At 43.5% G+C, this 17,712-nt stretch overlaps 1 protein-coding gene across 1 annotated transcript in view; it reads right to left on the bottom strand.

Annotated features, from left to right (window-relative positions):
- Window positions 1–17,712, bottom strand: part of DCUN1D3 (defective in cullin neddylation 1 domain containing 3) — a 40,905-nt gene that overhangs the window by 9,996 nt on the left and 13,197 nt on the right. The window contains exon 2 of the mRNA XM_077448987.1: window positions 3,141–3,671. Within this exon, the coding sequence (XP_077305113.1) occupies window positions 3,141–3,671 (531 nt within the window). The remainder of the gene's footprint in view (window positions 1–3,140; window positions 3,672–17,712) is intronic.

Consider the following 17,712-nt stretch of genomic DNA (forward strand, 5'->3'; position numbering starts at 1 on the left):
GAAGTTCAACTCAGATCGCTGCAATCTGTCCCGAACTGAGGGAACAGGTACCTGTCAAAAACGGGTACCTGCCCCCCTCAAAAAAAAGTGATGTAGCAAGCAAATATAAAGGAGGGAGAGTGAAGTGGTGAAGTTCCGGTTTTATCACCAGTTTTTTTTCAATGTGACAAACATTTAATCAGAGATGACTTGTGTGTAGTCAAAGGGGTTTACAGCGATTATAGACAAAAGACTTGTGCTTCTCAATGTCATTTCATGGATGGGGAAACAAACCTTTAACTGCTGCCAAAGTGCATCTACTAAAAACTGACTTAAACTGGGGTTAATAGTTACGCAGCCAAATATATGTACTTGTTTTTTTATTGCAATGAATTTAAACCACTTTGCAGTTATCAGTTTTCAATTTGACATGAAAAACAAAAAGGATAACTAAGCCCAAGTACAACAAGTTAAAGGGCAAGTTCACCTTTGTACACTTTCTAAATTCAAGCCCCTCTATGCACCAATAAGATTGTGCAAAATCTCAAAGCTTTCCATTACATCTACAGTCCCTTACATTCCTTGTCCTCATCCATGTTTCCAGACATATCCATTAGTGATGTCTTTCTTTCTGATCGGTGATCACCCTTCTCACTAAATACACAATCATATTTGCATAGTGTATGGCCATCTTTATACCAGTACATAGGAGGGAGTGGACAGAAACACTCAGCTGTTAAGCCCCGTTCACAGCAGGAACATTCCCACATGCACTTTTTTTTTTTTTTTTTTTTTAGGGGGGGGGGGGGGGGGTGTTTTGGAGGACTTTCACTCATCAAACCTGAATAGGATGCCCTACACACAGCAATTGTTTTTTCTGGACCTGGTGTGTTTTTTTTTTTTGACTGCGATTTTTGGTGCAGCTCATTTCTGAAATGCAAGGAAACGCACAGATGTGAAAGGAGCCTCTTGTGTTATCGCGCCAATTTCACTTTCAGGCTCCATTCACATCTAGCATAACGTTTTTTCCTGTGACACGCATAGGGCATCCTATTGATTTCAATTGGCTGCATGACATGTGGTTAATGGGACATTTTGAGGTTTTGTGTGTTTTTTTACTGTGTGTTTTGCAGCATTTGCCCCTCATTTTTTTACATGGCAAAATGTGCTTGCTTCTGCGTTTGGTGTGCCCTTAATTAATGGCACTGGAAGCGCAACTAGTAATTTTAGGTGTATAAACATGGCCATACACTATGCAATCTGTATATTTTGTGTATTTAGTGAGAAGGGTGATCACTGATGATTGATTGCATTTAATTTAAAGAACGTGCAGCTGGGAATGGGCGAGTGGATGATGCAGGGTGTGTGCTAATAAGATTAATTGGTCAACTCCTTCCTGTGTCTTGGCCTAAAATCTGATCAGGAAGAAAGACATAACAAATAGAATCGTTTGGAAACATGGATTAGGGCAAGAAAAGTAAATGACTTTAGAGAGTTAATGGAAAACAAATGTTTGCAAAAAAAAACTAAAATAAAAAAAAAGTACATGAATGCTATATTGTTGCATAGGGGAGCTGGAATTTAGAGAAAAAAATAAAATAAAAGAAGAAAGAAGTGAACTTACCCTATTCACGATATGTGTCTGCTATACCATGTATTTGTATGAGAAAGTATCATGTTCTCCTTGTATTGCTTCCTTTATGTGAATTACCTGGTGTTCCTGCCAGTCCCCTGGCATTACTATTAAAAACTGACCAAACTAGGCACGAGAGCACATCATGGTTAGTTCTCTAGCTTTGCGGTGTACTCTCCTTCAATGATCAGACTTGTCCTAACACGCCAAGTCTGCACAGCCATTCACTGGCAAGCTTAATGTGCTGCTGCCTCTCCTCCCCCAGCTGTTATGGAGTGGAAAAAAGGAGGAATGGTGAAAGTGACATTTTTAACAGTGCGAGTATGGTCAGGGCTGTGTTGTACGGGAATGTATAGCCAGTGTCTCCCCCGCCATGCACAGATGGGCATTTCACAAAGAACAATCTGGCGTCTGAGCCTGCTCCTCTCCACTTCCCTCCTGCCACTCATCCCCATCCCCTGCATAGGCTCACACAGAGGGGCATTTCAGGAGGAGCAGTCCACCACCTGGGAGACCCCTCCCAACCTACCTCCTGCTGCACATCTTAGGAGTGGGGAGGTGCATGTCATCAAGGCAGTCCTAGGTGGGCAGGCTCAAACCCTCTGATTGAAAGCAGCACATGGAGGTGTGGAATTGGGAATTGAACAAGACGTGTGCTGGGAGGAAACTATCCCCTATTTTGCGCAAAAAAAAAAAAAAACGCTTATTGTGTTTGTTTTTTTTAACCAGAAATATGTAGAAGAATACATATATCGGCCTAAACTGAGAAAAAATAAATACATTTTTTATATATTTTTTGGGGATATTTATTATAGCAAAAAGTAAAAAAAATAATGTTTTTATTTTTCAAAATTGTTGCTATTTTTTTTTGTTTATAGTGCAAAAGGTGATCAAATACCACCAAAAGAAGGCTCTATTTATGGGGTAAAAAAAGGACGTCAATTTTGTTTGGGAGCCACATCGCACAACCGCGCAATTGTCAGTTAACGCGACACAGTGCCCAATCTCAAAAAACGCTCTGGTCTTTGGCTAGCTAAATGGTCCGGGGCTTAAGTGGTTAAACTGAATGGAATTGCTTTACAAGGTGATCGTTTACAATCACTTTAATAAATTGCATTTTCAAGGTACTTTTACAAGTACTAAAAATACCTGCTGAGCTTTCCAGAAATGTCCCTGCCACCACCTGCGAGTTCAACTGCAAGCAAAACAATATCTTTATTTTGTAAACCATTCCATTTCCCATGTAAAGGAGCTTACCGTAATCAAGACATATTTATAGTCACACCTGAGTATCAACTACGGCTGCCCTCATACAGTGCAGTACTTGAGAGTAGCCACCCAGGGACAAAAAAAGTGTGTTATTCACAGGACCACCAGGTGAAAGTAAACAGAAAAAAGCATGCAAGACTAAAACGTAATGCAGTCACATCTAAGGACTGGTAAACTATTACATTATTGTTTCCGTGTTTGCGTCTGGCTTTAAATTGACTGTCATTCTGTGATGTTCTTGCATTAAAAGTACACGTACCTAGTAAACTTGCACATGGTTGCAGCCTGGAATTTCCAAGCCAGAACTAACACTCTAAACTCCGTCGGGTCCACACTCAAATCATTACAAAACCGTTCCATGCCTTCTTCTAAGATGGCATCCTCCCGCTCATCCTTGTATCTCCTAAATAATTCTTCGATCCTTTGCAAGGATGACACTTCTGCTCCCAACCCTGGTTCTTTCTTCTTTCCATCACCACTTGGTGCCTGAGGAGGACATGACTCTACTGTGGCATCCTGTGCTTTCTTTGTTCCGTTGACCAAGATATCCCCTGAGGCCTTACCACCAGCAGATGTGTGTTCTTCCTTGTGTCCTGAGCTTCTCTTATGTGGCTTGTTAGAGTCCCTTTCACCGTTTTTACTGCCTAGTGTGGATGATGGATTTTTACACTTGGTGACACACTGGCCCATGTTGAGTGTGTCCAGTTTTAGAGCAGTCTGTCTTGTACCAGACACTGTCTCGGCCAATGTGCGATACACGTCAACATACCATCCTGAGAAGCTGTCTAACCTAGAAAATAAAAAAGAGAAGTAAAATGTCAGCCAAAGAAAATACACATTATACTATCAAAAACACAACGTTTATAACCATCATCTGTTCCATTCTTCTGGATTCTACAACTAGAGAAATAAGAAAAATAATAATGTTTGCACTGTACAGAGATATCACTTCATCCATGTGCAGTTTGAGCCTAGGTTCAGACTAGTGCAATCTCACACACCGCATGTGATCCACACCTGCACCGCAGGTGCCGATCACATGCAATGTCTGAGCAATGCAAGTTCAGCCATACAGTTGTATGGCTGAACTTGCACAGAAAAAAGGTGCAGGGACTTGGTTTTCCCCACACTGGAATTGGATTGCGTGGGTGTTCTCACCTATGCAATCTGACTCGTGTATGAATCCACAGTTTGCACGGAGATCTGTGAATTGTTCTGGGGATGCCATTAACATTGCATTTGCACCTGCAGTGGTTTGCAGAGGGCAGTGTGAATGCCTATGGGAGAGCAGCGATGCGGGAACCGGCACTGTAATCGCACTGGTTTCCGCATCTCACTAGTTTATACCTAGGCTGATCTGATTCTGTACAGTGCACAGAGGTGTACTATTATACATGTGCTTTGTGTACTATATAGGAATAGCACTTTATCTCTGTGCAGATCTATAATACACTGCTAAACCCTATACAGCATTATCACGGAGCGCAGCTGTAGAAAACAAATCTTACTTTTTCTGTGTACAGGTCTGTAGAACACCTACGTGTACAGTAAAATACAAAACCGGTATGCAGTTCTACGATACACCTTTGAGTACTGTAAAATAATCTCACTAGGGCGGCAGGTGGGAGAAGCGGCAGAGTGGCCCCTGTGGACTCCGGAGCTCTGGATTTTTCTGTGGAAGATGGTAAAGAAGCATGTGCAGTGCCCCATGGCTGTCTGCTTACCAGGAGCCTGCCGGAGCTGTGCCGGCACTGCAGTCCAGGAGGGGAGCTTTCTGGTGAAAGGAGTCCGCAGGATCGGTGTGAGGAAGGGCAGAGTGCGGGCCACTCTCTACATACCGCCTGGTAAGTGTCCCCAGTGGAGGGAATCAGGGTGAATTGGGAGTGAGAGGACCGGGGTCATCAGCCTGTGACAAGGGACCAGGCTCACAGCTTGTGACAGGGCATCAGGGTCCCAAGGTGCGACATGTAGGAGTTTTTAACCCCTTCCTACCCACCCACTGTTGCTCTTAAAGCGGAACTAAATGCTCCTATCCTTTACAGCAGTGGTGGCCAGGGATGAGCACTGGTGTGTTCACACATGAGTCCAAACCGTCCCGAGCTATATCACCAAGAAGCTGTCACTGCAGACATAACAAAAATGAAAAATGTAAGAATAGGCATCGGTAATAATTGGTATCGGCGAGTACTTGAGGAAAAGTATTGGTACTCGTACTCAGTCTTAAAAAAACTGGTATCGGTGCACCACTAATGCAAAGACTGAGAACAATAAGTGCTCTAAAGAGACCACTGTACACAACTGGTCCCCTTTAAAAAAAGAAACCCCCCCCAAAAAAGGCATGTCAGATATTAGAGAGCCATAAATGACCCACAGAAGTCCCCAATTAGGAAAACAAGCAAATGATTTGTGGAACAGATAGATATTTTGAAACCACAGCAATCAGTATGGCTTTAAATCATAAAATGAGCCATAACCATGACTGTGAAAACAAGCATCTGTCACACCTTCATTTAACAGAGCTAGTTATTTTAACAAGGCCCTTGTGACCTTGGCACAGTTGAACAGCAGTTTGTTTATGCCAGGCCACAGCAGAATTGATACCTGAATACTAGGCTTAAAAGTGGAACTATAGGCAAAATAAAAAACACATATGATGCAGTCGGTCAATAGCCGTCTTTTTTTTGTCAGACGAGAACATGTTTTTTTTATTACCCTTTTATCCTGCTGGTAAAGCTGGCCATACAATGCATGCTGGTTCCTGAGGAACCTGACATCGCGGCCTGGCCAATCAAGTGGCGGAAGGCACGGCAGTTGGAACAGAAGAACGGGCGAAAGTGGAAGCACTGGGGGCCCGCCGGGTCGGTGCCAGAATGTACTAATATGCTGTGCACACTAGTACATTATGGCATAACCCACCTGGGGGGGCCTTGAAAAATAAAAATAAAAAAATACAGTGGACTTTAATTCCGTTTTAACTGAAAAAGCCAGCCGTGTAGGCTTAAAACTGGATGAGGAAAGCCAAACTCTGCATTCCATACGGAAAATAATAACAGTGCTGTCTTATAGATTCTATTCATATCTGAAGTTACATCAAGTTGATCTCTTAAAGTGGCCATACAGACCTTGATTTTATTATCCCATCAATGTGCAATTTGATAAAAATTGAATGGGCAAACAAACTAGGCATAACTTCTGAACAATTTAGATAAAATCTGGTCAAAAAACAGCCCATTGGTCAGGGCAGAAAACTGATTGCGTTTCATTGATCAGCAGCAATGAGATGCTCTGTTCATGAATTTGATCAGATCATAAAATGGCATGGCGACAACCAGGGCTTTTTTTCAGCCAGAACTTGGTGGCACTCTATTCCATCACCTCTGCCGCTGGTAGAAAGAAGCTCACAGCTTTCACTTATAGAACACAAAAGCCTGGCTTCTGCGTTAAGGTGTGCCTCTTATCCCCAATGTCCCCGCTCTCCTCCCACTGATCTCCAATGTCCCCCTGAAACCCTGCACTCTGTAGGCAGCAGCGCACCCCATTGAACCCTGCTGGCAGCAGCGCACCCCACTGAACCCTGCTGGCTGCAGCGCACCCCACTGAACCCTGCTGGCAGCAGCGCACCCCACTGAACCCTGCTGGCAGCAGCGCACCCCACTGAACCCTGCTGGCAGCAGCGCACCCCACTGAACCCTGCTGGCACAAAGCGCACCCCTAAACCCTGCACGCAGCACACCCCTGAACCATGCACCCTGTACTCAGCGCACCCCTGAACCCTGCACGCAGTACACTCATGAACTCTACCATAGGGCACTCCTGATCTTTGCACTTGGTACATAGCACAATCTTGATCTTTGCACTATGTATATAGCACACTTCTGATCTTTGCACTCTGTAAGTAGCCTGAACGCTGAGCAAAAATGCGCTAATGGTATTTAACAATGCCCCATTAAAACCCTCCCACTATTAGGCTGTGGGGCCTGGTTGAGTTCCTGCACATATTCTCTAAGGAAAAAATAAATAAAAAAGCCCTGGCAACAGCAGAAACGTGATTGGTAACCCAATCTTATATTACAACATTTATTTGAAACCCAGTTTCTAGTATGCGTCATTGACCAAATGAGTTACCAACTATAGAGCAATTGGAAAAAAGAAAATGATAATTTCATCAAAGTGTATGGGCCTCCATTACAAAAAAAAAAAAAAAAAAAAAAAAAAAAAAAACACAAACACACACGTCTATACATTCCCTTTATGTGGCCAGGCTGCCTGGGGGGACTCTATTCAGTGGCCCACAGCCAGCACAAACAATATAACCCTAAATAAAGCCAGGCCAGTTAATCAGCCTAAGGATGCAAAATAATGTAGATAAAGTTCTTTACAAACCAAATTTATCATTCGTCTCCTAACCCTTCCTAGAGCAGAAACTTTCACAGGAAAAACAAAGCTATTGTGTAAATTCACTTCCCACTTGGAGTCTGCAGTTCTCTATTTTCCTAGCGGCTGAACATAGTTTGTCTCATGAATCATACTCTCAGAATGGTACAATCACAGCTGCCCTTGTGTTCAATGCACAATACATGGTAACAGGTCCAAAATGCATTCAGAGGCCAGAAATAAAGTAGCACACTTTTCCCTCAGACACTGAGAACCTGGGGCGGAACACAAAGCACTTGTAGTAACAAAGTTCACACACGCAATGGGCTTGATTTAGTAAAACTGGAGTGTGCAAAATCTGGTGCACCTCTGGAGAGAAAGCAATCCGCTTCCAGGTTTTTTGTCTAAGCTTAAAAAGTGATGGGAAAGTCTCATTTCTTTTTTTTTTTAACCACTTCATATCCCGCCCATAGTCATATGACGTCCGCAGATGGGATCTCCCATCCTGGGCGGAAGTCATACGATGTCCTCAGCTTCCTGGTGGTATGGGGGGCGCACGTGCCGCGCCACTGAGGAGCCGATGCGCATTCCCGGCACCCGTGATTGCTCGTTACGTCGAGTAAATCGATACCCAACATGTCACGCTTCAAAATTGCGCCCGCTCATGGAATGGCGACAAACTTTTACCCTTTAAAATCTCCATAGGCGACGTTTAAAATATTCTACAGGTTGCACTTTTTAAGTTATAGAGGAGGTCTGGGGCTAGAATTATTGCTCTCACTCTACCGATCGCAGCGATACCTCACACGTGTGGTTTGAACACCGCTTTCATATATGCGTTCGCTTCTGCACGCAAGCTTGGAGAGACAAGGCGCGTTTAAAATAATTTTTTTTTTCTTATTTTAACTTTTTTTTATTTTTTACAGTTTTTTTTTTTTTTTAAAGAAGTGTGTCACTTTTATTCCTATTACAAGGAATGTAAAAATCCCTTGTAATAGAAAAAAGCATGACAGGTCCTCTTATATATGAGATCTGGGGTCAGAGAGACCTCAGATCTAATTTTTACACTAAAATGCATTTGAAAAAAAAAAAAAAAAAAAATGTCCCTCTAAGAGCAATGACTTGGAGACAGGTGGGGGGCTGGGGGCGGCACTATCTTCCCCTCACTCATCTCCATGTGAGGCCAGGGACAGGTCCAGATCGCCGTCATGGACCTGGCTCCTAACTTTAGCTGGCTCCTAGATTCCAAGCAAATTTGTCAATCCCTGGTTTAACTATTCAAGAAGTGTATTAAAAATCAGCTCACATACTCTCTGCAAGCTACATACAGTTGTAGAAAGAACGGGAAACTCTGGCTGGCTTTGCCATTACAATGTGATCACCAATACGTTGATTGGGTACGAGTGCTAGTCATTAACATCTTGGTCTTTAAGTTTTTGTTATAAATAGCAGAAGTAGTACAACTGGCAAGCAAAATTAAAAATAGGTATTTTTGTTCAAAAGTGCACATTAGGTTAACCAGGCTGTGAGCTTAAAGTATTGGTATTCTCCCCCCCCCCCCCCCCCCCCCCGATTCATACTTACCTAGGTGGATGTAGCATTGGTCCGATGTTGCAGCTGTCCCACAGCGCCTCTAACAATGCAAATCGAGCAATTGAACAAAGCCAATTGCTCTGTCCCCGAGCAGAGAGCGGCTGACCTATTTCTCTGCTCCCTCCTCACTCTTTGGAGCGCTGGGCTGTGGAGGGGGCAGGAGCTGCCGGCTCAGGCTCTCAGTGGCTGAGAGATTGAGCCAGGTTTCTGCCCTTTTAAAGAAGAAGTGTAGGGAAGAGGCCAGTCTGCAGATAAACAAGTAAAACTTAGGGATTTGTTTCATCTCTGTATCATCTGAGGCTATTCACTTCATTGGGTATATGTGAGGGTTTACAACCACTTTAGTGGTTGTCACACTTTACAACATTTTGAATGTTTAATAAATGCTCCAATAGCGTTAGTATGGGAGTTAGACTGGCATCAATAAGCTTTAGTATGGGCGTTAGACTGGCGTTTTACAAGCATTCACAACGAGTTACAAACGCCCCCCAAATTCCCTATGCACAGTTTTGAACCGTTTGATGAACGTTAAGGTACGATCAAACTGCACCACCAATGCTTATTTTTAAATGGGAAGTGACAGTTAAAAAAAGCCCTGAAACCGCGCCACAAATGCCTGTCAGTGTTTGTGGAGTGGTATTATAGTCTTGAATAGGAGGTGGTAAAAGGCTTCAAAACGCCCCCTGACTCGACGTGAGGTGTCAGTTGTCTCAAAAAAAAAAAAAAAAGATGTAAACTAGAATGGTTTGGAATTTATAACGTCTAGTCTTTTTGATTTCATCCCCCCTTTTGAATCACTTCCAGAAATTGCACTATTATGCAGTGTGGAAAAGCCAGTCACATTAGCCCCCCATTTGCTCCCAGCACTAACGTGACAGTTGAAACTACAGATTAGAATCCTTTTGTTAGACTGGTAAAAATACTTGCCTGTATTCAAGCTTGGTTTTCTAAAGGTTTATTTGGTAATTAGTAGCCAAGGGAGAAAAGCATTTGATGAATAAATCCTGGGGAAACTAAATATTAAAATGCAAGTAGGCCTAAGGGTCTTTCCCATAGACGGCATCCGGTCCGATCAGCAGGCGATTTGTGAACACATCTTCAGCTAGGTCAGAGCCAAACTGAATTAATGGTAATTTTGTGACATCGGTAAGTGTTTTACTCACACAACTTGTAAACATGAAAGCTTTCCTTCTGGAGCCAGATCCTGGGTATCGGACATATCTTCCCTTCTCACAGGCAAGCACGTGGATGTGTTGATTTCTCCCAGATACCCGTATGGGAATTTCAGTCCAGCCACTGGCATGTTCCTGGGCTATCCCTGCCATCCTTTTCCCCAGACAGAGACAGAGGATCAGATTGCCCCCGTGGTACTTGGATGGATACTGCTACAAGTTTTTTTAATTTCTTGGCTAATATCTGCACATTGAACAGAATAAGTGTTTCCGATCTGACCTGTTCCTCACCCCTGATGAAATGTGTCGGATGCTTTTATGGGACTGCCACCGGACAGACCACTGTTGGACCATAATTTATGTATTAACAAGGTACAGTACTGTTTTATGTATATTATTGCTTACCGTCTATGCTTCACGATATCAGCCTGACCTCTTTAAACGATTATTCTCAATAAAAATCTGTATTAAGATATTTTTAAACAGAAGATTGTTGTATCCTGATATCTATAGGCCTTAAAAAAGTTACACAATGAGGAACCCCTCTTCTCTTTTTCAAATACGTTGGGATGTCAGCCTAACCTTTCATGGATCTGACCAATCATCACAGAAACCTGACATTTTAACAGGGGTGTGTAGACTTTTTAGATCCACTCTACATACTCAAAATCCTTATCCAAAAATATTTCTTCCTAAACTACAGATTAAGGTAAAGAGGCAATTCTGTCTCATACAGCCACAAAACAGTCAGCGCCTGGAAGCAAACCATCCCTAGCAACCAGCATAAACTGAACTGCAATTAGAAAAAATGAGCATGCCAAAATGTGACAGCTTTGTCCTAAGAAAAGCAAGCTATGATCATGAAAACAACAGAGACAGAGGGGGCATTTGATTACAGGATTCAACTACTCTTGGCACAGGCAATGCTACCCATCAGCCTACTCTGATAATTGTTTATCTTCACTAAAATATCTAAAACACACACACACACACACACACACACACACACACACACACAGTCTTAATATGTTCGGAACCCAATATGGACTCAAAGCAACCCAATAGAATTATTTAACCACTTGCCGACCGCCGCACGACGATGTACGTCGACAGAATGGCACGGGCAGGCATATGGGCGTACCTGTACGTCCCTGCCTTCCCGCGGGTGGGGGGCCCGATCGGGCCCCCCCCGGTGCCTGCGGCGGTCGGTATTCGTTTGGGAGCGATCCGGGATGAGGGGACGGCCATTCATTCATGGCCACCCCCTCGCGATCGCTCCCGACGAATGGAAATGCTCCGTGACATCACTTCCTCTCCTGTAATGTAAACACAGGAGAGGAAGTGATGTAATCTCTCCTCCGTGTCGGTATTTTTCGTTCCGGCACAGAGGAGAGAGGATCGGTGAGTTGCACCAACACGACACTTCACAGTAGAACATGCCAGGCACACTCACACCCCCCGATCACCCCCCCCCAATTACCCCTGCCCCCCCAGTCACAGTGACACCAATTGCATTTTTTATTTTTTTTGCATTGGTGTCATTTGTGACTGTAATAACTGTTAGGGCAGTTAGGGTTAGCCCCCTTTAGTTCTAATGTACCCCCCTAACCCCCCCAATAAAGGTTTAACCCCGTGATCACCCCCCGTCGCCAGTGTCACTAAGGCTGGGTTCACATTGCAGCGGTTTATGAGAACGGATGTGATTCTCACCGCACTGCAGTGCAAATCACATCCGATCTCTGTGCGATTCGAGTTCAGCCATACAGATAGTATGGCTGAATTTGCGTCGCACCCGCCGCAAATTCGCACGGGACCCTTTTTTTGGTCCGCAGCAGAATCGGATCGCATGGGTGTTCACACCATGCGATCCGAGTTTGCAGATCGCACTGCGATCTGCGAACTGATCTGGGGGTGTCATTAACATTTCACTGACACTCCCAGCAGTTCGCATAGGGCAGTGTGAACTGCCGCCGGGAGGCATGCGATGCGGGAACCCGCCGCGGATTCGTGGCGTTCCCGCATCGCTCCAGTGTGAACCCAGCCTAATAAGCGATCGTTTTTCTGATCGCTGTATTAGTGTCACAGGTGACGCTAGTTAGGCAGGTAGGTATTTAGGTTCACTGCAGCTTTTTATAGCGCCAGGGACCCCCATATACTACCGCATAAAGCCCCCTGATTGCCCCCTAGTTAACCCTTTCACCAGTGATCACCATATAACTGTTACAGGTGACGCTGGTTGGTTAGTTATTTTTTTATAGTTTCAGGGCACCCGCCATTTATTACCTAGTCTCACTAGTGCACCCCTAAATTTAGGGGTGTCTACTTTCCAAAATGGGGTCATTTGGGGGGGGGGGGGGGGGGTGTTTGTGCCATCTTGGCATTTTATGGCCTTCAAAACTGTAACGCCCTTAGAAAGCCTGAAGGCGGTGCTTGGTTTTCGGGGCCCCGTACGCAGCTAGGCTCCCAAAAAGTCCCACATATGTGGTATCCCCGTACTCAGGAGAAGCAGCAGAATTTATTTTGGGGTGTCATTTCACATATGCCCATAGCATGTGTGAGCAATATATCATTTAGTGACAACTTTGTGTAAAAAAAAAAAAAATTTTTTTTTTTGTCATTATTCAATCGCTTGAGGCAAAAAAATAAAATATTCAATGGGCTCAACATGCCTCTTATCAATTTCCTTAGGGGGTCTACTTTCCAAAATGGGGTCATTTGGGGGGGGGTTTTGTACTGCCCTGCCATTTTAGCACCTCAAGAAATTAGATAGGCAGTCGTAAACTAAAAGCTGCGTAAATTCCAGAAAACGTACCTTGGTTTGTAGATGTGACAACTTTTGCGCAAACCAATAAATATACAGTTATTGACTTTTTTTTTACCAAAGACATGTGGCTGAATACATTTTGGCCTAAATGTATGACTAAAATTGAGTTTATTGGATTTTTCTAATAACAAAAAGTAGAAAATATTTTTTTTCAAAATTTGCGGTCTTTTTACGTTTATATCGCAAAAAATAAAAAATCGCAGAGGCAATCAAATACCATCAAAAGAAAGCTCTATTTGTGGGAAGAAAAGGACGCAAATTTTGTTTGGGTACAACATTGCATGACCGCGCAATTACCAGTTAAAGCAGCGCAGTGCCAAAATTGTAAAAAGACCTCTGGTCATTGACCAGCAAAATGGTCCGGTCTGAAAGTGGTTAAAGGAGAAGTTCACTTTTTTTTGGGAAGAATTTCAGTTTTCATAATAAATAGAGTTTTACAATGCCATTTCTGGCACAGCTATCACAATGTACCATCCTGTCGTTTACCTTCTCCACAGGAAGTTTCTTCATTGCATTACAGTCAGTGGAGTACAGAGGAGACATCCGGGGTCTTTTAGACCCCGGATGTCTCGTTAAAGAGAACCTGTCACCAAAAAATAAATAAAAATCATCAAGTCCCCCAATGAGATGAAAAAACAAAAAAAAAAAATAAAAAATAAAAACACACGAACGTAAATGCGCTCACGTGTGAAAACTTTCATTGCGATACATGCCAGAGTGAGAGGAACATTTCTAGCACAAGACCTCCTCTGTAATGCTAAACTGATGACCTATAGGGGGCTTTTAAAGTGTCACCTATGAAAAATATAGGGTACTGAAGTTTGTCGCCAAATTTAAAGTCTGACATGTTGGGAATTTACTTGGTGCAAACTCATCTTTTATATATATTTTTCAAAATAGTTGGGTAATTTAATAAAATATAATCTAGTAATTAACCACTTGTCGACCGTATACTGTACATATACAACAGCAAGGTGGCTAACCTGCGCAGGATCATGTACCTAGTACATGATCCTACACTTCCGGGTCTGGGGTGCACATTTGCGCCGCCGGCAGCCCTCACCTGCTGCAATTAGACACTGCGGGAACAGGGAACTCTATGTCCGCCTGTACCCGCCGATCGTTAGGCAGAGAGCCAGAACAACGATCTGCCTATGTAAACAAGGCAGACTGTTGTTCTTTCAGTTGGGAAGGCATTGTTTCTGTGTACCTGCAAAGCAGGAACATGGATCAATGCCTTCCCATAGCAAAAGCACCTCCCACACCGTGAGAAATCACATTGATAGGCACATAGTTAAACTTTTGATTGCCCGTTAACGCCTTCCCAGACAGTGTCAGTACAGTGACAGTGCATATTTGATCATTGTATCCCAAACCATGTTTGGCCACTGGTCCCCAAAAAGTGTCAGTTTGATTTGTCTGCCGCAATATCGCAGTCCCACTCACTATAAGTTGCTGATCGCCGCTATTTGTAGTATGAAATAAATAAAATAAAAAAACTATCCCATAGTTGTAGACGCTATAACTTTTGCGCCAATCAATACACGCTTATTGGTATTTTTTAGCAAAAATATGTAGCGGAATACTTATTGGCCTAAATTTCTGAAGAGATTAGTTGAATGCTGCCAATCTCCCAGACCAAGATATTTAGCGTTTTGCTAGTTTTTGTAACTCTATTTGTAGGTTATTGGCAAACATTTGTAGTTTATTGCAAAAAGGCTTTTCACTGTTTTGGCGAGCTGGATGCCCAAGTACGATATGTTGTTTTCGCCCCAAAGTGAATGGAAGTGGTGATTGTGGTAGGTTTCACGTTGTGGCATCCAGATCCAAGTCAAGTATGAATGATTTTGTTTTGTTCACTTTATAGTAGGATATACTACTAAACCATCTGAGGGTGGTTTGTATTTCTGTCAGGGAAGTGATAGGGTTTGTAACCATAAGGATGACATACATCATCAGCAAATAGGCTCATTTTATGGGAGGTTCTATTTATTGTGAAACCAGAGATCTTGGGGTTTGTTCTGATGTGTTCTGCTAATGGTTCCATGAGCAGATTAAATATGAAGGGAGATAATGGGTAGCCTTGTTGTGTGCCATTGGCAATATGGAATGGTTGGGATATCATTTCTGCAGTATAGACTTTAGCTGAGGGGTTTGATTAGAGGGCTAGAATTGCCTGGATTATTCTGCCACTGGAGCCAAATTTGAGGACTCTGAAGATAGTTGCAGCACTACACCCAATGATTATTTTTATAATCGATTAGTTAGCCTCTAAGGCTGCCCCCCTTTTTTTTTTCTTTTGGCAGCTGAGTGAGCAGAGAACCCTCTATACTTGTTACATGAATGAATCAGGAAATTCTGCATAGAGATTGTGGGGGGAGGGGAGGGGGTGAATCTAGAATGCAATTTTTTAAACAATTGTGCAGCTCTAGTACTCGGGCTCCCTTATGTCTTCTTATCTGCCCCTGCTACCCATTACCAATAACCCGTTGTCCCCCTTCTCCCAGTCTCAGGCGGTTGTGCGGTGGACTTCCCAGGGCCTTATCCAGGTATGCCATCTGTTGTCTACACGTACTCCACCAACGTGGTCTGCATTTTGCGAGTCCCACGATGCTTTCCCAGTCAGAATTCTTTTGTTTTCTCCAGCTCAAATACTGGATAGCTTCACTGTGGCATACCTCCCTTTATCCATTTCAGACAACCACTTTTGAAGACATTGGTTTACATTCCCTGGGCCTCATCTCCACTCTCTGAACGGCCGATCATCTTTCACCTCACTTTCCCATGTGTCCCAGTGGGAACGAGATCTGGATATTGAGATTAACCTGGGTGATTGGAGCAAGGCCTGGTCTTCTGCAGCTAAATCTCCTTCAATACTGCCATCTTGGAAGCAGTGTACAAAGTGCTGTTGCGGTGGTATTGGGTTCCAACTCATTGTCCATGCCAACCTGGTCTCTCGTGGTCGCCGTTTCCACGGATGTGGCCATCGTGGGGATGTTATACATAGTTGGTGGACCTGCCCGTGACTGGTGGGATTCTGGTCCCGAGTATTTGGCTTGTTGTACTCCAATTCCATTTGAATGTTCGAAAGGAGGCTAAATTCACACTGTTACGTTGCCTTATCCCGGGTTTTCTCGCTCATCAACAAAAATTGCCAACCTGTTTATGGCGGCTAAAAGGAAGATTGCTCAGGCATGAAAGAAACCCATGGCCCCTTTTCAGGAAGTGAAAAATCATTTGATCATCTGATGGTCAATGAACAAATATCTAGCATCCTTACAGACACACATGCCAAATCCTTTAAAGTCTGGGAGCCATGGCTGACATATGCCTTCCCTGAATTCCTGACTAGTGTGGGTCAGTGCCGACTGGTATCCTGGGTGACCCCGGGTGCCCTTCTGCGTTCCTCTTTTGACTTTCTTACAGTTTTTCTTCTCTCTCTTTCCAGAGCCCTTAGCCCTCCTTAGTGATCGATGGATGCCCAAGACTAATTAAATGCTGAGCTATTACCTATTTGTCCTGGTTACTCTTGCACTCTATGGGGTAAACCCCAAACATAAAAATGTTGTATTCAGGTATTCTGTGAACGTTCAGTTAGGGCAGTGGTCATCAACCCCGTCCTTAGGGCACACTAACAGGCCAGGTTTTATGTATTACCTTGGGGAGATGCAGACTAGAATACTGCAATCACTGAGCAGCAAATTATATCACCTGTGATGTATTTCAGTTATCTTGCAAACCTGGCCGGTTAGTGGGCCTTGAGGACAGGAGTTGATGACCACTGAGTGAGGAGGTTTCCCTCCTCTGTTTATGTTGTATGTTCCACGTTTTCCATGTGCCAGTCCCAGCGTGTGCAGCCCAAGTGCCTGACATTATTGTATGTTTCAATGCCATATCTGCAATAAAAATTATTGAACCAAAAAAATAAATAAACAAAAAAAAATATTCAGTTGGCCCTGCTAGACCAGACAAATTTTGATCCATGCATGCCCTTCTTAACTATTAACACGAAACTGCTAGCTCACTCTCTGGTCTTTTCTCGCCTCGACTTCTGCATCTCCCTCCTCATTGGATTACCTTTATATAGACTATCCCCCTTCAGTCAATCATGAATACGGCTGCCAGACCAATCCACCCGACCAACTGTTCAGTGTCTGCTCCCCCCCCCCCCCTCTCTGCCAATTCGTCCACAGGCTTCCACTCACCCAACAAATTAAACTCACCAAAAAATAAAAAATAAAAAAAAAAGGCATTTATAATTTTTTCAATAATGTCTATACACAAATGTTTTGCCTTTTATTTCTATTGTAAACTTTAAGCGGTTGTAAAGGTAGAAGGCTTTTGTCATCTTAATGCATGAAGATAAAAAACCTGCAATGTGCACAAGTACCTCGGCTGTCCGGGACTCTCTCTCCCGATTGGCTGAGAAACAGCAGTGGCACCGCTGACTACTGCTGCTATCAATGTCAGTTAGTCAATGAGGGGAGAGAGGGGGGGCGGGGACAAACCACGGCTACGTATCTGAATGAAGACAGAGCTGTGCCTTGTGTGCCCACATAGCAAGCTACTTGCCGTGGGGGCACTGGACAGGAGGGAGAGGCCAGGAGTGCCAGCAGGGACATGAGAAAGAAGGATCTGGGTGCTCTGTGCAAAACCACTTGGCAGAGCAGGCAAGTATGACATGTTTTTTCTTTTAAAAATAACAAAGACTTTAGTATCACTTAAAAAAAAAAATAATAAATAGGCAGGCAGTCGCTATTTTGCTGCACAATTGCACAGGGCTAAATCTATTCCTTTGGTCACAAAGGTGGCCCAAAAATTCACACTAACATTTTTCCAGCAAACTGCACATTAATTAAAGCACACCT

This window comes from Lithobates pipiens, unplaced genomic scaffold (assembly GCF_037356315.1).
Source record: "Lithobates pipiens isolate NorthernLeopardFrog02 unplaced genomic scaffold, aLitPip1_a1.2 Scaffold_22, whole genome shotgun sequence".
NCBI classification, from domain to species: Eukaryota; Metazoa; Chordata; class Amphibia; order Anura; family Ranidae; genus Lithobates; species Lithobates pipiens.